This window comes from Sarcophilus harrisii, chromosome 6 (genome assembly GCF_902635505.1).
Source record: "Sarcophilus harrisii chromosome 6, mSarHar1.11, whole genome shotgun sequence".
NCBI lineage: Eukaryota > Metazoa > Chordata > Mammalia > Dasyuromorphia > Dasyuridae > Sarcophilus > Sarcophilus harrisii.
Window position 1 is genome coordinate 148,970,077 of NC_045431.1, and position 25,299 is coordinate 148,995,375.

The 25,299-nt window shown below is 35.0% G+C and overlaps 1 protein-coding gene across 5 annotated transcripts in view; it reads right to left on the reverse strand.

Moving 5' to 3' along the window:
• The window catches only part of HERC3 (HECT and RLD domain containing E3 ubiquitin protein ligase 3), a 123,821-nt gene extending 98,995 nt beyond the window's left edge, over nucleotides 1–24,826 (reverse strand). The window contains exons 1-3 of one of the 5 annotated variants that reach the window (XM_031942750.1): nucleotides 24,480–24,818; nucleotides 15,549–15,748; nucleotides 13,912–14,168 (exon numbers count right to left, since the gene is read on the reverse strand). In XM_031942750.1, coding sequence (XP_031798610.1) covers nucleotides 13,912–14,140 — 229 coding nt within the window. In that variant the 5' untranslated portion in view covers nucleotides 14,141–14,168; nucleotides 15,549–15,748; nucleotides 24,480–24,818. Of the gene's footprint in view, nucleotides 1–13,911; nucleotides 14,169–15,548; nucleotides 15,749–17,985; nucleotides 18,069–24,453 lie in introns of those variants that run through there. The other 4 variants (XM_031942752.1, XM_031942753.1, XM_031942751.1 and 1 more) reach the window with 4 other exon arrangements.
• Nucleotides 24,827–25,299: the final 473 nt, after the last annotated feature.

Genomic DNA, 25,299 nt, shown 5'->3' on the forward strand with positions numbered 1-25,299 from the left:
GCTCCAAGTAGTTCCATAACTTAGGGAAGGATATTTATTGAAAAAACAAGGAAGAAAATATCATTTACAACTAGACTGGAGAAAAGGGAGAAAAGCACAGAAGATAAAATGAATTGTTCTAATTCCATAAAATGGATATAAACAAAATCACTGCAATTAAAATTAGAAGCAAAACCATGAACTGGAAAAGGAAAACACTAAAGCAAATTTCTCTGATAAAAGTTCTGATAACCATGACATATAAGGAGCTGATCCAACTATATAAGAACAAGAGTCATTCTCCAAAAGATAAATGGTCACAGGATATGACCCAGAAGTTTGTCAAAAGAAGAAATTCAACCTATCAGTAATCTTATTTTTAAAAATTGCTCTAAATTAGTGAGAACAGAGAAGACTAGAAGAAGAATGGAGAAACACAAATTAAAGAAATTCTCAGGTTTATCTTCATGCCCATAAGAATGGCAAAGATTTTTTTAAAAGGGAAAGTAACACCTTTTAAGAAACTGCAAGAAGACAAGCATTATAATGCTTGATGAGCCAAGAATTATGAATTGATACAACCTTTCCAGAAAGTAATTTGCACCAAAATTATAAAAGTCGCTAAACTGTGTGTCTTTTAAAATCAACAAGAATTATGAATTGATACAGCCTTTTCAGAAAGTAATTTGTACCTATAGTATAAAAACTGCTAAACTACATGTGCCTTTTAAACTAATAGTATTAATTACAGAATGATTAAACAAATTATGGCTTATACCACTTGTCATTATTATTAAAAGGGAAAATAAATCCAACAAGATAGGAAATGTTTTGTTATATGATAAAGCTAATGAAGGCTACATTTGTAATTGATAATGTTTCACTCTCTTATTTTGCAAGTCTTAATTTGATCTGATTTCACTTTTTTTTCTTATTACAGACCCTTAGAAAGAATACACTGGTTTTAAAATTTTAAAGATGCTTCACTATCAGTTCTCAAGATAACTGAAAGAGAAGATAAACATTTAGGAGTGGAAATCACATTAAAAGACTTGAGAACTCTTATCAAAGCCATCACCAGCTATAATCCACAGAAGACTGATGATGAAACATGCTACTCATGTCTTTGAGACTGCTTATAGGCTCAAGATGAAAAAAAATATATATTCCTAAGCAACCAAGAGGTAACAGCCTCAAGATTGAGGGGAAAATCTATTTAAAAAACAGCCAGTGATGAAATGCGTTTTGTTGAAAAAATATGTGTATTAATGTACAAAAAAAGAAAAGGAAGCTATATATGGTAAAACTTTGTTAGTTTTATGTAAAGTTCTCTTTTTCTGTTCTACTATATATTTGGAAAAGTTTTTTGTGTAGTATTGGTTAAGCTTAGAAAAAAAATTGAAGTTTTCAAAAAATCATACTTTATTGCTACCCAAAAAAGATAATTAAGAAAATGTCACTAACTTCAGCCATATGTCTACTTTTTTTAAGTGTTGTGACATCTTTCTTCCTTTTTATTAAGGTCTGTAGAGATTACATCATAGTCATTTTTGGATATTTCTCCCACCAAATTCTAATCACGATCTTGTAACAAAGAAAAACAATTAAGCAAAGTTAATTCACATTGTCACTATGTTTTACAGCATATGCAATATTCTACACATAAAGGAAAGGAGGGGGATGAATTTGCTCATCTCTTCTCCACGACCACTACTGATTATTACAAATAAATAATCTTTAGTTTTGTTTTAATGTTCATTTATATTATTTGAATCATTTGCAAATTCTTTGCAAAAAGAACCTATGTGGACACAAACCATATCTTATTACAAAGTTGCATAACTGAAAACTACAAAAAATATAACTACACTTGCTGCTTGTTGATTATTTAAAAAGCATTAGATACAGAAGAAAAAATGTTGTGCTAAAAGTAAGTTAATTAATTAATAAACATTAAGTGCTTACTATAAAAGCTGGAGATGAAAGGCCAAAAAGAAAAGTCCCTACTCTAAATTACATTCTAATGAATGAAACAATATATAAATAAAATAACTAGGTGAATTCAAAATATATACAAAGTAGATTAGAGGATAATGTGAGAGGAGAAGGCACTAGCATCTGGGAGGAATCAGGAAAGGCGTTTCATAGAAAGTGAAAGTTGAGCTAATTCTTCAGGGAAGCCAATGAAACCAACAAGTAGAAAAGAATCGGGGAGAGCATTCCAGACTCCAGGACAGCCAATACAAAGGGAAAGGCATGGGAAATGCAAATGTATCTCATTTAGATGAATCAGAGAACATTCATATAAAGAAGTAAAATATAAGATGACAGGAAGTAGTTAAAAAAAAGCTTTAAATGCCATGAACAGCTAGGTGATACAGTGGATAGAGTGCCAAGTCTAAAGTCAGGAAGACTCATCTTCTGGAGTTCAAATTAGAGATTTACTACCTCTGCAAGACTTACATACTTAGAAACTTACTACCTGAGCAAGTCATTTTACCTTTTGCCTCAGTTTTCTCCTCTATAAAATGAATTGGAGAAGAAAATAGCAAATCAAAAATCCCAAATTGTTGGAATCTTTATAAATTGTAAAGTCATTAGAGTTGATAAAGACAATAATTATCTAATTTAGCATGTTACTTAGCAAATCCTCTAGCTTACTAATGTATTTAAGTACTCATTGGAGTTCAAACGTTTGGGAGATTTCATAGTTTAGTATGAGATATCCGAATTCACACCTCCCTTAATCCCTCCCTTGGAGGGGAGGAGTAAACCTTTGGGAGATGATATATAAGAAGCAGACTCAGTCGGGAGTTCAGTTGAAAAAGACTTGAGAAGGGGAGCCTCCGTTAGTTCAGGAGAAGCCCACTCTCAGAGGCGCAACCAGATTCACTTCATCTCACACCACTGTGATGGCTGGGCTCCTGCACTTCCCCCACTGAGACCAAGGCTGGTCTGAAAGGCTCTCCAGAAAGCTGCCTAGCCCCAGGCAAGGAGGTGCAGGCTGGAGGCTGAAGAAAGCAGAGACAGAAGCAAAAGACAAAGCTGCAAGAGCTCTTAGAACCAAGGAGAGAGAGAGAGGCCTCTAAGAAAGCTAACCGGGCTTGGAAAGATATAAGAAATAAAGATCTGAAGTTTTATCATCTGGCTGCATTTGGGTGATTATTACTTTTAACTGAAATTAAGGCTGCCTCCAGAAAACCTCCCCAAGAATCCTACTCCCAGAGAGAACCATATTATATTAAAGAAGAAGAACACCACACCAAATGGTATTACAAAGAGTTGTAAATGACTGAAAATGACTAAACACAGATATCTAACAGTCTATATTTGATCTCTGAGGTAATAGAAAACTACTCCAACTCACTGAAGAGAGGAAGATATCCCTTTCCACTAGCCATCTCTCATGAACGTGTTAAAAATCATTTAAGATTTGTTGAAAGATGTAATAGATACTTTGTTCTATGATCAAGGGAAACATAAAATGAAGTGTTTCTTAATATTGTAGAGGATATGGCACAAAGTCTAAATAGTAAAGGGATGTCTACGGATTTTTAAAGTCCTCCTGAAGGACCTATTTGCAGATAGCATTGTGCTGACTGCAATCTAACCCCAAACTCTTTCCAAGTTTATCAAATTAGAACTACACAAAATGGCTTTTTAAATTAAATTTTCAATGAAAAAAATTTATTCTCTTCCTCTTGTTTCTCTCCTTCAAACAAAAAAGCCTCAATAAAGCACAGTCAAAACAAGTGAAATTCCTAGATTAGCTATGAATATATTCATATGAATATATGAATGAATGAATGAATGAATATATATATTCATTCCATATCCTGAATCCTTCCCATTTTCTAATAGGTATGCAACATTCTATATGATCAGTCCTCTGGAATCATGACTGGTCACTGCATTGATCAGAATTCTTAATTTCATTCAATGGTTTGTTTTAATTCTCTACTCAGGCAAAACCAAGTAAATGAAGAATATATATTGTTTTGACTGTACAACTGATGGAATGCTATTTCACCAGTTCATATATCAGTCAGACAATATAGATGGACAGTAGTAAAATGGACTAGGAATTGACTAAGAAAAAAAGAAAACGATGGATTCCATTTCAGAAATTACTATTTACTCTATTTTTAATAATGCTTCTCCCTTAAAACAAAAAATTGATTTTTAAAAAATCTTCAGGTGATGTATATGTCTTGGAAACATGGGATACCATAATCACAAAAGAAAGAAAACTGAGGTCTTTGACAGAGTGATTAAAAAGATACAATGAAAGAACATAAAAAGGCTACAGCATATTATCAACAAAGAATCTGGTATAAAAATCACTGTAATGACTATTAATAAATATGCATAATCATAAAAGGAAGAAGCAATAACAAAGGATAAGAGATTGGCATATTACATTATGAGATGCTCCAGAAATGCCAAGAGATCTCAAGGGTAGTATTCTTGAAGACAATTTACTAAAGAGCACAGACAAGAATAAGAGATGAGAAAGAGGAATAGGACTATGATGTAGCCCAGAGGTCAAACTTTGCCACCAAAACTCCCATTGATCTCAAACTCAAATAGAGAAAAGTCAGTAATGTGTACATAAAAGGATCTTAGAGGTTGCATACTAACTTAGCTTTAAAATGTAATGTTATCCATGGATAACATATATTAGATTACTTGCCATCTAGGGGAGGGAGTGGGAGGAAGAAGGGTAAAATCTGAAATACAAGGCTATGCAAGGGTCAATGCTGAAAAATTATCTGTGCATATGTTTTGAAAATAAAAAGCTTTAAATAAAAATAAAATAAAATGTAATGTATCTTTGTTTTATAAATTTTCATGTATTTTGTTGAATATTTCACCAACTATATTTTTACTTTTTCCAGAGTGTTGTGGGCCACGTTTTGACACCTCTAATCTACACTGTTGTGAGGAGAACTCCTATCAGTAAGACAGATGATGTCATATAATCATCTGATAATTCCCTGAATCACAAAAAATCTTTATGCTCTGGGATATATTGTATAGGTGGAAATGGAAAAGGAAGGGAAAGGAAAGATGGGAGATAGAGGAATAAAGATAGGGAGAGGGGATAAAGCATAGCAAATTTTCAAATAAATAAATTTACCACCGAGTTTGAGATATGAACTTTCAGATGTGACCTTAACAGTGCTTAACTGTATTAAGTCAAGAACAAATGAATCTTAAGCTAAAATTGAATCGTAGATGCAAAACAAGTTCCATAAGATGACATTAAAATTTTCTAAGGACTTAATAATGTGGTGAGTTTCTTATTTGGGGAAGGAAGCAAGAGTAAGAGAGAATGGTTCACATGAACAAAAATGTACATACAGTTGTGTTTTTTTCTAACATTAGTTCAAAGAGTTACATGCGATTATTTCTTCTATTGATGTAGATTGCAACCCCTTTGTACCTTAGAAATGATCTTCATAAGTTGATAAAGTCAGAAAAAGGTATACCTGACCAACCTTCTAATGATAATTTGTTTGAAATAAGGTTATTCCAATAATGATTATTATTATGTGTGTGTGTGTGTGTTTGTGTGTGTGTGTGTATGTGTGTATAGGTTGTTACTAATGTGGTAACTAAAGTCCTTTCAGCTAACGAGGGCCTAGCAGAGATTCATTATAGCTTGAGGAAGAAGCGTTCAACTCCATAATCCATCATAATGAGGCATTAGAGGAAAATTAGTGAAAATTGTATGTATAGGTACATATTTCCTTGAATCGATATATTTACATTGCTAGAGTCTCTATGCTAAAAACAGATCTAATTTGAAGGTACTTTAAGGATTGATTTTCAAGATATTTCAAGGAGTGGGAGGAGAAGAGATTACAAAAGAATAGAAAAATATCACAAACGGTGTTATTTATTTTTATTACAAAAAGAGCATATGATTCAGTACAGCAATCAATGTCACCAAAGTCCTCTCTCGGTTTTCATAATACTGCTCTTTCTTTGTTCTCCTCCTACCTGGTATGACTCAAATCACCAATGCTGGATCAACATCGCCTATTAAGCTCTCTAACTGTGGGTACCCAAAGATTTTGTCTGAGCTTTTCCCTTTCTTTATTCTCCTGCTGAGAAAAGCTCCAATAGCTTCTTCTTGTCTCCAACATAAAATACAAACTTCTCTGTCTGACACTTACATCTTCCTGAACTAGCTCTAACCTACCTTTACAAGCTTGTAACAAACCCATTCTCCTCTTTACACACACTATGTTCAGGCAAGCTTGACCTCAACGCTATTCCTCACACATGACATTCAATCTCTTGCCTTCAACATCTATTCCCAAAAATGCCTCTTCACTTCAGTCTCTGAGAATCTCTAGTTTCCTTCAAAGTCCCGCTCAAGTAACAAGAAGCCTTTCATGAGATCCCCAAGTAAAAATGACTCCCATAAATTACTTTGTATTTATTTCATATATACTTTATATTTATTTATCAGTGATTATGTTTCCCCTGAATATATTGATATATGCTCTTTGTGGGCAGGGACTTTATTTCTTTTTTGTCTTTGCGTATACTAGGGTTTTAGCACACAGCAGAAAAATAATAAATACTTTTTTATTGTGTCCATATATGTATTTTTTCCCAAAGTTCTGCCAATTAATCACCCATGAGCATCATTACTCAGAAAAGTAACAGAACACAGTAAAATGTCATCAAGTCAATAGCATAGAAAAATTTCAGCTTTCTAGAGTTTTAGTTTGGTCTTCAGTTTCTATGGAATGTTTTTGTCACTGCAACAAACAATATTAGTAATGATTATTCATTCATATGAATGATTTAGAAATGTACAACAAGCACTAAAGAGATATAAATCAAGTAAATACTAATAGGGTAAAACTATGAAACAAATATGTTAGTAATTCTGGACACCCCAACTCTCTTTCTTACATCCTTTTCTTCCTTAGTGGAGAATGCCCTCAGGTTCTTATTCTTTCTTTCTCTATGTTCTCCTTCCACCCATCCAATTCTTCAGTCCCACTAAGGTAGAAACTGCATATGAAACTTAAGTATAGCAATCTGTTGTACAACATCATATATTTATGTACTTCTTAATTCTTTCATGAAATGCAGTATAATAAGAAAAGCACTGAATCTCAAGACAGATTACACCCATGTTTCAAGCCTGCATATAAACTATATTAAACTGCTTATCATCTTAGAGGAGAGAAGGAAGGAGAAAGTTTAGAACTCAAAATTTCAAAATGTTCAAAAACGTGAACATCCATTCTGCATCTAACACTAGCTGTGTTACAAATCTTGAGTCTCAATTTCCTCATCTGTAAAATAGGAATTGTTCTTCAAACATGGTAATACATGTAATTCTGAAAAGTTTAAAGTTTTAACTTATTATTGCTTCTCCCAGGGCCCTTGCACTTTAACAAGGTAACAAAGTCAAAGGAATCGATCTCTAGGCAGAAATTCAAACACAGAAACTGAACTGGGGGTTCTGAGCCAGATGGGAATGGTAACTTCATGACTCCCTGAAATCAGATTACTTAGGTGTCTTTTGTGCCACAGCTATCCATGACCTTAGTAGTATTTGAATGTTAGAATGCAAACAGTTCATGGGAGACTAGAATGTAACATCCTGAAAGTAGGGACTGTCTTTTTACATCCTAAGTATCCCCTAAGTATGTTTAACACATTGTCTGAAATATAGTAGGTACTTAATGAATGTTGCTGATTAGGAATATCCAATAGTCAATCTATTTGAAAAAAAAGCCATCTTAACCATTTTCACTCAAATTTCAAAGTTCATCAATGGATCTAGTGAACCAGAACCAGGAAGGCTAACAATTCATCAGAAAACAAATTTCTTTACATGGTCTCCTTTCTTTCTTATTTTTTTATTTATAGACTAAAATAAGCATTCCATAACACAATATAATAAAAAGAATGTTGGTGGAGCTGTGAACAAATCCAACCATTCTGGAGAGCAATCTGGAATTATGCCCAAAAAGTTAGCAAACTGTGCATACCCTTTAATCCAGCAGTGTTTCTACTAGGCTTATACCCCAAGGAGATACTAAAGAAGGGAAAGAGACCAGCAGGTGCCAAAATGTTTGTGGCAGCCCTGTTTGTAGTGGCTAGAAGCTGGAAACTGAGGGGCTGCCCATCAATTGGAGAATGGTTGGGTAAATTGTGGTATATGAATGTTATGGAATATTATTGTTCTGTAAGAAACGACCAGCAAGATGAATACAGAGAAGCTTGGAGAGAATTACATGAACTGATGCTAAGTGAAATGAGCAGAACCAAGAGATCATTATATACGTCAACAACGATACTGTATGAAGATGTAATCTGATGGAAGTGGATTTCTTTGACAAAGAGACCTAATTCAGTTTCAATTGATCAATGATGGACAGAAGCAGCTACACCCAAAGAAAAAAAAAAACACTGGGAAATGAATGTAAACTGTTTGCATTTTTGTTTTTCTTCCTGGGTTATTTTTAACTTCTGAATCCAATTCTCCCTGTGCAACAAGAAAACTGTTTGGATCTGCACACATACATTGTATCTAGGATATACTAGGACATATTCAACATATATAGGACTGCTTGCCATCTAGGGGAGGGGGTGGAGGGTGGGAGGGAAAAATCGGAACAGAAGTGAGTACAAGGGATAATGTTGTAAAAAAAAAAAATTACCCTGGCATGGATTCTGTCAATAAAAAGTTACTATAATTAAAAAAATAGAAAATAAAAAAAATTCAGTGAAAAAAAAATATAAGAATGACTGCGCATGAAACTGCATATGAAATCTATAATGTATATCTTGCTATTTATTCCTTTTAAACATATAACAAAGTTATCAAGTACATTTTCTTTTTTCTCCCTTTATTTTTCTTCCCTCCCTCCTCTGTTCTAGAGATGGCTACTATAAGATACAATTAGGTAGGGAGCTAAGGGGGAGGGAAGGTAGGTGTATAAGCCCACACATACATACACCTATATGCAAATATATACACATGTATGTGTGTGTGTGCATGTGTGTACATGCATGTGTAAAATCATTCTATGGTCTCCTTTCTATCAGCCTTTCAGCTGAAGGTTGGCTACTGAAAAAAAGTAATGTATACCTTCTCATCTTTCACTCCTACTTTCTTAACTCTTCCTTTCTTTAAACCATACTGGTCAATAAGATGGCATTTAAATTTCAGACTTCCAAGCAAGTCTTAGTTTTTTTCTGCCTATTTACCTCCTAGAAACACCCTCTATTCATCCTAATGTCCTCACTTGTCTACAATGGTTCTCCAAATATTGTAAGGGCTACTTAGACATATCTATACTATCACCAGGCCTCTTTCCTGATCCCATCACTTTCTCTCACTGCTAGTGACTGTCTCAGAAATGAGTGTGTATACTGTAGGAAACAAGACTAATTCTACTTTGCACTCTCAACTAAAAACAAAACCCAAAAGTTAAATGCCAATTGACAAGGCTCATAACTACCAATAAATTAAAAGGAAGAGGGGAAAAAGCTTCCCATTCTTTCGATATTTTGAGGCATATACAAATGTACAACTATCGTGGAATTTATATTTAACTGCTTGAAGTCAACATCAGCATTTCTAGAATCTGGTGAAATTTTAATGTGAACACATTTTCCCAAATTTATACCATTATCTTGGGCCATCTGTAACACATTGGAGACTTATAACAAAAACTCTGCAGACCTGAAACTTTTTTATATCCCTCTGTAAGTAGACTGTAGATGCTAAGTCTTAAGTTCATCTCACTCATCACAAGATCCTATAGGGTAATTAGGGTCTTCATCTGACATCATGTTTAAAACATGAAGCAGACACCCAGTGAAAGAACTCTGAGAGATGACTATGAACCATTACATACAATTCCCAATCCCTCTAATTTGTCCACCTGCATTTTTTATTTCCTTCACAGGCTAATTGTACACTATTTCAAAGTCCGATTCTTTTTGTACAGCAAAATAACTGTTTGGACATGTATACATATATTGTATTTAATTTATACTTCAACATATTTGACATGTATTGATCAACCTGTCATCTGGGGGAAGGTGTGGGGGGAAAAAGGGAAAAAGTTGGAACAAAAGGATTTGCAATTGTCAATGCTGAAAAATTACCCATGCATATATTTTGTAAATAAAAAGCTATAATTTAAAAAATTATGTAAATAACAACCAAAAAAAAAAAAAAACCATAAAGTAGAAAGCCTATATCTTAACCATTCAGTCTTTATCCAGACACCTGACCCTCATGGTTAAAGGCCAGGTTTTTATCAGATTTATAGGTTCAAGTTTTAAGTTCAGAAGGGTAGATAGCATACATAAGTTCCTGACACCTAATTTAATTTAATATTTTAAAGGATTCAATAAATCCTTTTTGATTTATTTACTGGTATTATAGATTATGTAATCTGACCTACTAGGTATGGTAGAAAGGCCTCCATACTTGGAGTTGGAAGATGCAAGTTCAAATTCTGGCTATGATAATTAATACTCGCCTAATTTTTAGTAAGTCACTTAATTTCTTGGCACAGCTTCCTCATCTGTAAAATGGGAATGATCCACATATTACCTACCTAACAGTGTTGTTATAAGAAAGAGATAATCTTATTATTATATTATGCAACATTATCAAGACCAGTATAACCAAATGGCTTTTCCGAAACTTGAGTTCCCTGTAGACAGGAACCACTTTCATTAATCTTTGCATTCCACAGAGTACCTCATAAAAGTTATGTTCAATAAGTATTTGATAAGAAAATAAGTGAGCAAGAGAATCAGACATAGGTAATGTTTTTTTACTTCTTCAACTTTTAATTTTTTTCTCATTTGAAAAGATGATCTCTCAACCAAATCATTTCCAATGGAGCAGTAATGAACTGAACCAGCTACGCCCAGAGAAAGAACTCTGGGTGATGACTAAAAACCATTACATTGAATTCCCAATCCCTATATTTATGCCCACCTGCATTTTTGATTTCCTTCACAAGCTAATTGTACAATATTTCAGAGTCTGATTCTTTTTGTGCAGCAAAATAACAGTTTGGTCATGCATACTTATTGTGTATCTAATTTATATTTCAATATATTTAACATCTACTGGTCATCCTGCCATCTGGGGTAGGGGGTGGGGGGTAAAAGGTGAAAAATTGGAACAAGAGGTTTGGCAATTGTTAATGCTGTAAAGTTACCCATACATATAACCTGTAAACAAAAGGCTATTAAATAAAAAAGAAAGAAAGAAAAAAAAAAGAAAAGAAAAGACGATCTTAAAAAACAAAACAAAACAAAAAAACAACCCGGCACTTCAAAGAGGTAGAAAAAGCTGCTGAGTAACAAGAGCCCTTTTCCAAAGACCTGGCAGTGTCCCAAATACCATTAAAGATGCATTCTTGGGGGACCACTTCATTGCATCTCCAGAAATTCACTGCTAAAAGACAAATAGCCCTGCATAAAGAAACTGAACCACCACAAACACCTGAGTATATAGGAGTATCACACTGCTTAGTTTACAGTCCTCATTTTAGGAAACCAAGAATTAGGGCCTTAAGCAGAACATATGAATTTGGACAGGATCTGCAGTAATATATAGATATGGGGTACTGTGTGCTATTTTAGGAGGAAATTTTTTCAGAATGCTCTGTAAGAAAGCAAGGGACATCATTTCTCAACTGTATAGAGAACTAAGTTAAATTTATAAGAATATAAATCATTCCCTAATTGACAAACAGTCAAAGGATATGAATAGGCAGTTTTTAGAAGAAGAAATCAAAGTGTATACCTATAGTCATATGAAAAAATCATTATTGATTAGAGAAATGCAAATTAAAGCAATTCTGCTTCTCTTATTCAGATATCAGATTAATTAATGTGACAGAAAAAGAAAATGACAAATATTGAAGGGGATGTGGAAAAACTGAGATAGTAATATGCTCTTTGTGGAGTTGTGAACTGATCCAACCATTCAGAAAAGCAATTTGGAACTATGCCCAAAGATCTATAAAACTGCACATCCTTTAACCCAGCAAGACCACTACCAGGTTAGTATCCCAAAAAAGTTTAAAAAAAAAAGGAAAAAAGGGGGGAAGGAAGAAAACCTTTTTGTATAAAAATATTTATAGTATAGTATAAAAATATTTTTGTGGTGGCCAAGACCTAGAAATTGAGGAGATGCCCATCAACTGGGAAATGGTTGAACAAGTTGTAGTAAATTATTCTAATGGAATATTATTATGTTATAAGAAATAATGAATGGGATGATTTCAGAAAAACTTGAAAAGACTTTCATGAATTAATGCAAGATTAAGTGATCAGAATCAGAACATTGTATACAGTAACAGCAATATTATAAAATGTACAACTGTGAATGACAGCTATTCTCAGTAATACAATGATCTAAGACAATTCTGAAGGATCTATGATGAAAAATACTATGTACCTCCAGAGAATATAGATGAAAGTATATACTATTTTCACTTCCTTTTTTTTGGGGGGGGGGGGGGGGTTAGAGGGAGGAAGAGGAAATTCTTCTACAAAATATCTAATATGGAAATCTTTTACATGACTGAACATATATAACCCATAACAGATTGTTTACCATCTCAGAAAGGAGAAGGATAAGAAAGAAGGAACAGAATTTATAATTCAAAGCTTTAAAAAAAAAAAAAAAAAAAAAGAAATGTTAGGAGAAGTTAGGTGGCATAGTACATAGAGCACCAGCCCTGAAGTCAGGAGGACCTGAGTTCAAACTTGGTCTCACACATTTAACACTTCCTAGCTGTGTGACCCTGGGCAAGTCACTTAACCCTAATTGCCTCAGCAAAAAAAAAAAAAAAAAAAAAAAAAAAAAAAATTAATTATTTTACATGTAATTGGGGAGGGGGAGGAATAAAAAATTATGAAAAATCATTTCAACATAAAAAAAAGCAGAAGACAAAGAAAATCTAAAAGAGAAGGAGAGTAAGAAAATCCCAGACATTTCACAAATTGGCTTAAGGTTAGCCCCAAAAGTCAACAGTCTAAACCCAGAGTTAATGTTCAAAGTATATGATGCAGGAAAAAATATATGTGGTGTTATACAAATTACCTGGGACAAGCAATCATTTTTAAAAGATTTCATTTTGTGACAATAATGGCCATATATGTGCCACTAGACTAACTTAGAATGAATATATGACCTTAACTTGATGAAACCAAATTGATCTGCTTTCCCCAGTTTTAAGTTAATTCTCTATTAATTGACCACTGGATTTCATGCATGTATTTCATTTCTCTTTTGTTGTGCTTTTATTTCTGTGATCTTAAGAATGGACATTATTCCAAGAAAACACAGAAAAGTTGTGACTTAAAGAATATACTTCAGTGACTCTTGCTCTGAGAAAATCAAGTGCTTCAAAATTCACTCAAGCCCAAAATGAAACAGAATCAGTCATTCCAAAGTGCAAAGACAGAATCAAGAACAAACCAAAAAATAAAAATGCCAACAATTGGTGAACTTTTGCTGTAAAACTGAATGTTTAATCTTCAGAAAATAACAATTGCCACATCTGACAAAAATATCATGTTACCTATTCCTTTCTTTTTTTGATTCTCTAAAAATCAAAACTAGTTATTTTCTCACAACTTTGAATGGCTAATTCTTCACTCCTGGAATTTAATCTTATAAAAGTTGTCTAACAAGGTAAAAGATGTTTTTAATGAAATGAATTAGGTTAGAAGCAAAGGATAAAAAAAATTACAGGACTAAATAGTTGAATGTAAGGAAAGACTCGTAAAACAGCTAGCTACCCCAAAGAGACTTTAGATCTTTGCAAAAAAATTTTCAAACATTCTTCTTCCCTTCACCATCCCACTCATATATCTATACACTCAAAGCCCAACTCAGTCTAAACCACTAACCTGGCTTATTTCCTTCTCTTTCATGGCCTAGTTGTCCTTTGGTGTTCGAACCACATGTATAAACTTCCCCATCCTCCAGTAAAAAAATTGAGTGGTTGCCTCCACAAGCCACTTCTTTGATGCTTCTGTCAGAAATAAATCCATATGCTTGTGGCTCAGTCACAATTCCTTGGAGATTGCTGCTAATACCACCAGGATGGCCCAAAGACCAATATCCCCAACATAACATTTTCTTTTCCTTCAGCAAGTCATGTAGCCTAGAAGAATCAAGGAAAATAAATTTAAACAAAACACTGAATGCAGTAAGCAAAACATTTACTTCATTAACATTTCCTACATGCCCTAAATTTTATTTTTTTAAAATTATGGATATTTTGTATTTCACATCACATTCCTTTCTGGGGTATTCTATAATCCACATTTTCCCATTAAAGGAGGTTAATTTTCTCAACTCTTCTTTAAAGTCAAGCTTGGTCATTACAATTATGCACCATTAAGTTGTTTTACTGTTTTCTTTTTTCACTGTTGTAGTCATTGTGTATGTTATTTTCCTGGTTCTGCTTACACCATTCCATAATCAGCCTATACATATCTTTCCATGTTTCTTTAGTAATCCATTACATTCACACATCATAATTTATTGTTTCTAGATCAAAAGTGCTATCATGAATATCTTGGTATATATAGTGCCTTTATTTCTCTGCCCATGTTACATTACCTGCTAATAGCAAGCTCTCTGATAATAGTTAAAACCACAAATACATAAAACCACACATCGACTATTTCTATCATCTGACCTAAATTTTGTTTTAAAACAAATAGTCACCTAAGTAAACAGATTATGAGAAAACTAAGATAATAGCCATATTGTATTTTTGTAAAAGCTAATAGGGCTTTTAGCAAAGGTTGAAGCATTCTTCCCAGTATCTATTTTTTATTTCCCAATGTATGGAAAAAATTGAGTGAAGACTTTCTCATGGGATATGGTCTTAAACTATTCCCTAATTGCTACTTGAGACTCTATAAAATCAAGTAGAGCTATAGCTAAAAAGCTTCAGGTGTTCATCCCCTTCTCTTCCCACCACCTCTTAATTAGCATTTAAGTACTTCTTTTAAAGGCAATTTATTCTTTCATTTCTGGGAAAGGTTTCCACTTTTAGAAGGGAACCTGGACTCCCCCAAACAGTGGACGGAAAGGGGGAGGGGAGGTTAGGAGAGAGAGGGGTGACTTCTGTGTTCAGGCTATTTAATCTTGTGTTTTACAGTTTTTTGCTTTGCACTCCTTTACCGACAAATACCTTGTCAGATGGGAGATGCCCTTTCTCGGGAGATCATAATAAATCCCTTTGTGCTTTTTTCTTATTCTAAGAGTCTCTGATTGTTTCTGGGGTCATTATTGTCCCACAAATCAGTATCTTTATGAGGATTAAAATCTACAGAGTAGAAGTAGTGGAATGATGTTGATCTTGGGGATTTGCTTAGTGGGAGGAGGCAATAAATAGGTTCAGGCCTCCAAACTTTTAACTCTTATCAGTAGACTATTTTTTCCAAAGAAGTCTGTTTTGATTCTTTTTTGGGGAATGGGAGAGATTGTTATTTTGAGGGGAGAAAAGTCATGCTCATTTAAGTGAATTTACCTTTATTTTGATGCTAGTCTTGGACAGCAGCACAGCAAGAAGGAGGCAACAGAGGGAAGATGAAATGTGCAGGATTGGAGTCTAAAGATCAAGTGTTTGAAAACTCACAAGGAACTGATTTCAAATCCAGGTTCTGCCATTTACTAGTTGTATGATCTTGGACAAGTGCCCCTCACTTTGATAATTATTGGTTTCCTCATCTGTAAAATAAGAGGGCTAGATTAGATGACTGTAAGGTTCTTTGAACCCCAAAATCTTGTGATCCCATAAAATGAAATTTTTTTAAAACCTTGGAAAATTTATGATGTCTTTAGTGGCCTCTTCTACAATTATATGAATCCTACACAAATCCTCCAAACCAGCCATTCTGCATCTCCCATCTCTATGCCACTACCTCCAATATTCTCTCTCCTCACTTGTCTTTTAATGTGCCTCATTTCCTTCTCCACTTCCTAGATGAACTCTGCCATGATCTCCATACCTTCTTCCTAAAGAGATTACTTTGTATTTCTTTTTTGTGTAGGACAATTTCCTGGTGAGCAGAAATAAAGAAATGATGGGCAGATAGCTAAGTAGATGTCCAGAAGAGACAACCCATCACTTATAGAAAGACTGACAGGGTCAGACAATAGCTCAATGGAGGTAATACAATCTGATAACCTTGCCTAGAACTGAAGATTCCAGTTCATTTGGTGTAACAAGAATGCTGACTAGAACCCCCATATAGAGATTCCCTAGGTATAGTTGAGGAACCAGGACAACTATAACTAGGGGTTGATTTATACTTCTTTTGCTCAGATTATAGAACAGGAAACTGAATTCACCCAGAGTTAGTCTGAGTCTTGTAACTGAGAAGAGCAAGAACTAGGGTCTGGTCAACCAACTGAAATAAGTCCATGCCTCCAAAGATTTGAACTTAAGAAAAATCTCAGCTGGCAGTTAGGGCTTGAGGAAGAGAACTATTGTCTATTAGAATTCCAACAAGGGAAATGCTTGCAATGGTGTTGTCCACACCCAGACTGGGATAAAGAGCCAGCCAAGCTCAAACCATACTCTAGATCAAACTGTTTATGACATGATTAAAGTTTGAATCTCCCCTGACATCCTTTAAAAACAACCCAGAGAATGAAATAACAGGACATAAAGAGATAACAAAAAAGAACAGCACAAGGACCCAACAATGCCTCCAAAAGAGCTCAATTACTGGCTCTAATACAAAATTCCAATTCAGGAATATAGGCTTGAAAGGATGAGTAAACCAAAAAAGACAATCAAGACAAAATACAATACGATACTCCCAACAGACAAACCCATAATGAGAGAATAATTATACAAAATATATAATCAAAGACTCAAAGAAAAACACAGCCTGACCACAAGGTCAACAAGAATTCCCTGAACTAATAAAGCAAGAGTCAAGAGGGTTATTTTGGTTTTGTTTTTTTTTTTTGTTTTTTTTTTTTTAATGATACTGTATACAAAATTAGAACTCAAGAGAAAAGAACTAGAAAAGAAATGAGTGCTTTCAGGGAAAAGACTTACAAACAGAATTAACAAGCTAGTACAGAAGTAACCTTATTTAAATAACAATTGCCCTGAAAATTAGAATGGATGAAATAAAAATTAATAGCCTATGATACAATAAGAAATGTTAAGCAAAAAAAAATTTTTTTTAAATTAAAAATTTCAAAATGGAATGAAGAGGCATAAGAAAATTATAAAAGGCTTTTTTTTTTTAATGACTTGGAAAACAGATCAGAAATAAATAAGTTAAGATTCACTGACTACCTGAAAGCCAGGAGCCCCATTCCACCCCCCCAAAAAAACCCAAAAACCTGATAATCTTATTTCAAGAAACCATGAAAAGGGCAGCTAGGTAGTCTAGTGGATAGGAGACTAAACCCTGGTGTTAAAATATAGTCTCAGATCTGACTTACTAACTGTGTGAATCTGGGCAAGTCACTTAACCCCAATTGCCTCCAAAAAAAAAAAAAAGAAGAAGAAGAAGAAGAAGAAGAATGAGAATTGCTTAGATCACAAAACCAGGAAGAAATGTGAAAGAGAAAGAATCCACATGTCACCTCCACAAAATAAAAACCCTAGGATTGTCAGAATCAACATAAGAGCTTCAATTTTTAAAAAAAATCACAATTAGGATAGTTAAGATCACAAAAAAATTGGCTGTTTCCACTATAAAGGAGAAGAGAGTTTGAAACACAATATTTCTAAATGCAAAGATATAAATTTAAAACCAAGAGTAACTTACCCAGCAAAAACAGTATAGTGCTACATAGGGAAAATGCAGCTTTTAGTGAAATAGAAAATTTCCAACTATTCTTAATGAAAATTCCAGAACTCAGGAAAAAAATTGAAATTCAAACAATAATCAAGAGGAATATAAAAAGGTAAAAATACAGTGAGCAACTGAAGGGATTACCTGAAGATGAACTATTTACAGGGAAAGAAACAACACGGCTCCTTCAGAACTCTATCATCTATCATCTACATGAAAAAATCATAAAGGTAGTTAAATAAGACAAAGGAGCAAGGAATATTTATTATATTTTGATGATCTTTAAAAAAAGAAAGAAAAGGGAGCAGGAAAGATACACTAAATAAAAAAAGGGAGAGGAGGAAAGAGAAGGAATCATACTATCTCACATAATGTACATAATGTACTTGTACACTCGTACAAGTAGAAGACTATACAGCAAGATAGGTGGAGCAGAGACAGAGACACAGAGACAGAGAAGGACAGATCGGGAGAGGGAGAGGAGGAGGGGGAGAAAGAGACAGAGACTAGGAAAGAGAATTAGTTTGGTGTAAAAATCATTTAACTCGAGAGAAAAACAGCAAAGAACTGGAGAGACAGGAAGGAAGAGGGAGGATAGATACAAAAAAGGATTAGTCATTAGCAAACAAACTCTAATCTCAGAGAATGAATCATAAAAAGATTAAGAGGATTTTTAAAAAGAAGGTAAGAACCTATGATTAGAGTCTGGACAAGAAGAAAAGAGGGACAGGGGATGAGAAACAGACTACCAAAGTATTCTATCTCAAGTATTCAATCATACTAAATACATTTTTCAATCATCTTTCTAATGGAAAGTACAAAGAGCAAAGAGAAGCAAATGTGTGTATGTGTGTGTATATAAACAGAATAGAATCAATGAAAATACACAATTATTGATCACAAGTGTAAATGAGATTATGCTTACAAGAAACTTACATTAAACAAATTTGCAGACTTAAAATAAAGGACTAGATCAACACTATTACACTTCAGCTGAACTCAAAAAAGCAAAGATAACATTTATGATCTCAGATAAGACAACAACAAAACCAGACTTGAATAAAAGATAAATGGTGACCACAATATGCAGAAAGGTATTATAAACACTGAATATCAATACCTAAACATACATGCACTAAATGTTTTTTTTTTTTTTTAATTTAATAGCCTTTTATTTACAGGATTTATACATGGGTAACTTTACAGCATTAACAATTGCCAAACCTCTTGTTCCAATTTTTCACCTCTTACCCCCCCCCCTCACCCCCTCCCCTAGATGGCAGGATGACCAGTAGATGCACTAAATGTTTTAACAGTTAAATTGTAGAGGACCGCAGATGGTTCCATCTCTGACTACATGTGAAACTGAAAAAACATGGCTGTTAATTCAATGTGTATGACAACTGACTCATGAACCTCAAAAATTGTTAATGAGACTGCTGCAGGACTTCAAAACCTGCAGGCATCATTGGATTCCCTGAGATATGATGACACTGTTGCAAGATTTCAAACCTTGCAGGAATCATTGGATTCCCTGAGATATGATGACACTGTTGCAGGATTTCAAAACTTGCAGGAATCATTGGATTCCCTGGCACATGAAGTAATGGACAATAGATTGGTTTTGGACTATCTTTTGGCTGCTGAAGGAGATGTATGTATGATTGTTATTTATATACCCTGCTTCTAAGACTTACAGACATGTATAATTCCTCGTGTTGATTCATATTGCTTGTAATATCACTACCAGCCTGTATTACTATGTGCTTGTGTAATACCTTCCATGCTGAAGGATTTATGTATTCCTGTTTCAATTAAGACCCTTAAGCCCAGAGGAAACCTGCTAACAACATCTGGTTTGGCTCCCCATTTCCTTTTGGTGCCTATCTCCCTTCCCAAGATAATGGGAGAATTCTGGGAAAGGTATACTTGAAGCATACTTACAGCAGGATGTTTACTCAGTGTGATAATGGTTCTCTAGTTCACATATTCTTAGTGTGATATGGTGTGGTTCTACAATTGGCATATGCTCAGTGTGCTGTAATGATGTAATCATACTAAGATATTTAAGAGCTGAGAGGACTTAAAATAAATGGACTCCATCTTTGACCATCCTCGTGAGTCTCCTGCCTTTACCTCTCCTCCACTAAGACCAAGGACTCGGGCTGGTCCTGAGGTCCTCCAGAGAGCTAGTCCAGAGGGTATTTTAATCACATTGGTAGGGGGGCTCTAGAAAACAACAGTATATTTTGTCACCCTAACTTGGGGGCTCTAGAAAGCATACTACATTAAATAATCAACAGAAAAACTAAAGTAGTTACAGGGGGAAAATAGTAAAGCTATAAAACTAACTCAATGTATACTCTTCAGACCTAGACAAATCTAACAAAAAATTAAAAAACAACAAAGAAGTGTACATATCTATCAATTACTGAGTACAAAGAGAAAGGAGTGAACTCAAATAAATAAAAAGATGATTAATGAATGAATAAAAAGCTGAATAAATGAATAACTAAATGGGCAGATGTGTTTCTTCAACTATACATGGCACTTTTACAAAAATTAGCTAAATATTAAGGGATAAATACTTCACAAACAAAAGAAGAAATGGTATACATATCTTTTACTTCAATGAAATAAAAATTGTATTCCATAAAAGGATTAAAAATTGGTTGTACTAAATAATTTAATCTTATTATCAAAGGACAAATTTTAGAAATAATAATTTTATTAAAAATAATGAAAGAAAATATGATAGAAATATCTGGTAGATAACCAAAGCAGCCCTTAAGGGAAAGTTTTTATCTCTAAATACTTTCATAAACAAAGGAAAGAAAGAATACATCAATAAAATGCCATGTAACTAAAAAGAAAGAAGACAAAAAACTAGAAAACAATTAAACTAAAAGCCTTAACATCAAAATAAATTCTGAAAACAAAGATGAGAATAACAAAACAAAGCAAAAAAAGAAAAGAAAAATCAATAAAACTAAGACCTTATTTTCAAAAATCCAAAAATAAAATAAAATAAAATGCCTAGTTTAATTTTTTTTAAAAGAAAACCAAATGACCAGTTATCAAAAATGAAAAAATAAATTACTAGAAATTACATCCAACTATATGCTAATCAAACTGACAACTTACATGAAGCAGATGGATATTTATTTTTAAAAATATGGCCTTGTCTCAAAAGGAAATTTAACAAGATAAATTGAACTATTTAAAAAGAAGAAACAAATGGATTTACAAGTGAATTTTAAAATATTCAAAGAACAACAAATTCCAATATTAAGTAAACTATTTGCAAAACATTCCTTCTCTGATACCAATATGGTCATGATAATTGAATCAGAGAGATGCAAAACAAAGAAATCTATGGACCAATATCTCTAACAAACAATGATGTCAAAGTAGCTACAGCAACATTTCAAAATACATATATATATGTATATGTATACATATATATGTATGTATATATGTATATGTATATATACAAACTATTACCATGCTGTATTTATACAGGATTGGTTCAATTTTAGAAAAACTAATAAACCTAATTGATAATGTTAATAACAACTTAAAAAAAGGATTATATCAGTAGATACAGAAAGAAATTGTGACAAAATTCAACATCCATTTCTGTTGAAAACATAGGCAAAAATGGACCTTTCCATTGTACTCTTAAAATAAAGGAGCAGTATATTAAGTAATGGGAATAAACTATAATATTTTTCAATAAATCAAAGAAGAAATATAGCTGTCCATTACCACCACTGTTGTAAGCTAGAATTGTTACTATAAGCAATGAGAAAAGAAAGAGAAACTGAAGGAATAAACACAGCAAAGATAAAACAAAATCATTACTTTTGGCAGGTATAGAGAATAACCTAAAAATTAACTGAAACTACCACTAGCAAAGTAGAATATTATTGAAAACCATGTAAATAAAAAATTCATTTCTATATATTAACGAATAACGAAAAATTTGTTTCAAATAATTTCAGATACATAAAATCTATGATAATTTTCCTATGAAGACACCTATCCAAACACACACACACACACACACAACTACAGAAAATAAGACAAACCTAAATATACGGGAAAATATTAATTGCTTGTGTTTAAGCCAAATTATTATAATAAAAATGACAATACTATCTATATCACTTTACTCATCTCGTGAAATGCCAATCATACTACCAAAAGATTATTTTATGGAGTTAGAAAAAAATTAATAAAATTCATCTTAGAGGAACAAAAGCCCAAGAAGCTCAAAAGAGATAAAGAAAAGAAGTAGGAAAGATATCAGATCTCAAACTATACTACAAATTGGTAATAATCAAAAGAATTTGATATTGGATAAAAATCTGGTCAGTGGAACAGATTAGGCACCACAGATGGCACACAAACACAAGGACTTTAGTTTGATCAATTCAAAGATCCCAGTTACTGAGAAGAGAATTCTCACAAATACTGATAGAAAAACTAGAAGGCAGGCTGGCAGAAATTAGGTTTAGACCAACAATTCACACCATCAAGATAAGCACAAAATGGATATATAACTTTACATATTAAAAGGTGACATCACAAAGAAATTAAAGGATCAAGAAAGAAATTACCTTTGAGTCATGCAGAAAATAACTGTATGGATACGTATACATATATTGTATTGATAACATATACTTTAACATATTTAACATGTATTGGTTTACCTGCCATCTAGGGGAGAGAATGGGGAGGAGGGGAAAAATTGGAAAAAAAGGTTTTGCAATTGTCAATGCTGAAAAAATTACCCATGCATATATCTTGTAAATAAAAAGCTATAATAATTTAAAAAAAAAAAAAGAAAGAAAGAAATTACCTTTGAGATCTATGGATGGGGAGAAAGTTCATAAGCAAACAAAACATAAAGAGCATGAAGGAAGATAAAATGGATAGTTTTGATTACATAAAATGCACAATCAATGCAGCTAAGATAAGAAGGGAAACAATAACTGGGGGGGATTTTTTTGCAGCAACTTTCTCTGATAAGGTCTCATTTCCAAGTACATGTAAAGAACTGATTCAGATTTATATAATTCTATTATCTACTTCCATATGGAAAGGTGCTAGATTCAGAGTGTATATTGAAGCATTTTTTTTTTTAACGTGGCCAAAGCAGGAATTTGTTTTGCTTGACTATACGTTTATGAGATTTGCTTTTCTTGTTTTCTCAAGGTAAAGACAGAAAGAAATTAGATCTGAAAAAATAAGATAAAATTGAATTTTAAAAAGGGAAAGGAGAAGAAAAGGAGGGAAGGAAAGGAGAGAAAAAAAGAGTCATTGGCGTTTTTATTTTTAAATATAGAAGGCAGGCCAAAATAAAGCACAATCAAGCAAGATCACTTTGAAACCTACTGCTTAAATTTAACATATTCAAAAATAAAAACAAGCTACATATAATAGAGATTTGCATTTTCATGTGCAATCCTCTTTTTCTTCTACATATGTAAATACCCTTTTTATTTGGTGCTGTTAAGTTCTAAATAAAAATTTTAAAATTTTTTTAAAAAATTTTAAGCGAGAGGGCAAAGAGAAAAAGATTGAAAAAACTTATGTCCCCCGTGAATTTAGGGGGAAAGCCTCGGGTCATATAGGTGCAATTGAAACAATCATGTTGAGCGTTTAACAAGGTCTTTACAAAAGCATTCCTATGCTATGCAAGTCAAAATTACACGGTTCTCCCCCTCCCCCAGTTGTTTAGTTCAGGCTTCAGAAACTTTGGAGGGGAGCTTCGAATTTCTGAACGTCCAATAAAAGATGTTTAAGGTTATCCCGGGGGTACAGTACATTACTACAGCGTCTGAAGATTTAGTGTAAATTGCCCCTCAAAGAGTCTCATAACTTCCTAGAGCCTTGGTTTGCTTATCCATAAAATAGAGGGGTTGGACAGACAGTCATTGCATACATTATTTCCCAGTTTTCCCGCATCCTGGCTGTGCGTGCTGTTCCTGAACTACCCCTTAGCCCAGGACAAGGCAAAGAATTTGACAGTGCAAGGGAGGTGCTCACCCACAAGCACCGCCCCCCTCACACATTCCCCCCCCTCCAGCATCCCCGCCACCCCGCTAACCTGCCCACACACTGGGGCCTAGTGGAGGACCCAGACCCTATGGGGCTACCTCCAGATGCCCCCCGCCCGCTGCCGCCTTGCCACGGTGGCCAGGGCTGGGGGTGGAGGTGGGGGTCGCTGCATCCCAGAATAACTGCATTGTCAAGCAGGGGGCGGCGCAGCAGCTTCTTCCCGCTGCTCCTCCCCACTAAGGCCTCGACTTTCGCCTCCACAGAGCATCTTGCGTCTCGCTCGTCCGAGCAGCCTGGGTGGCCTTTCCAGGCTCCCCCAAGCCTATTTTGCCCGCAGCCACTCTTGCTCCGTGCACCGTCATTCCCGAGGGCAGACACCCCTGGCCAGCCTGCCTTTGGCTTCGGGTCCGCTCCCTGCGGCCACTGGCCAGGAGCATCGCCGAAGGTCAGTGCGGCAGGGCGCTGCCACGCCGGCCGCAGACAGGGAAGGGCTGCGCGGTGCCCCCCGGCCCTCCCCGACCCCTCCTCTACGCCCGCTGCAAATACCCGCACGAGCAACTCAAATTCATCACCCGGAAAGAGCCGCAACAACTGCGGTACGGTCTGGAGAAGCCGCCCGGGAGGTCGGGTCACGCCGGCAACCGCCACCCAAACGCGGCTGCAGCGGTGCTGGCGCTAGGTCCCCGCCTCGCTCGGAACCCGCGACGTCCCGCTGCGCTCCGCCTTCCAGACTCCGCCACGGGGGCCCCAGGATTCCTGCCCTGACAGCTCTGCTGGCCTAGACTCAGGATTCCTTTGGCTCTTCCCAGCGTCACAATCACCAGGAAGTTTCCTCCGCCAGCAGACTGCGGACCATCGCCCCAGACTGACTTCCTAAAATGGCCAATGGGGTGCTTGCCTTGCAGCCCGCCTGCACCAATAGCTGCAGCGCGCAAGAGGCTGAGTGGGGCGGGGGCAGTGGATTGACACGTGGTGAGGAGGTGGGGGCCGGGACAGGAGAGAGGAGGAGTGCTGGAAGCTGGAGTCTTCTACTTGAGTCGGGGCAGTCGGGAATACTGAGACAGGAATGTTTTGTCTTCAGAGTAAGCAGCCTGAGAAGCATCTAAAGGATGGCTGCTGTAGGAAGAATAGCTTTCCGGGCTTAGAGGGACTAGCGAGAGGTGTGTAAAAGGGCTTTTAGTACTTCTCGAGCTGAGCATCAGTGTCTCAAAGATGCAGAGATACTTTATCAACAAGTATTGACTAAACGCCTACTACCAGACTCCATCCCGGGCTCTGGGATTCCAAAAGACAAAAGATAAACACTCCTAGTCCTCAAGGAGTTTACATTCTATGGAGGAAGCTCACGTGACCACATACGAATATACTAAAAAAAAAAAATTTTACCAGACC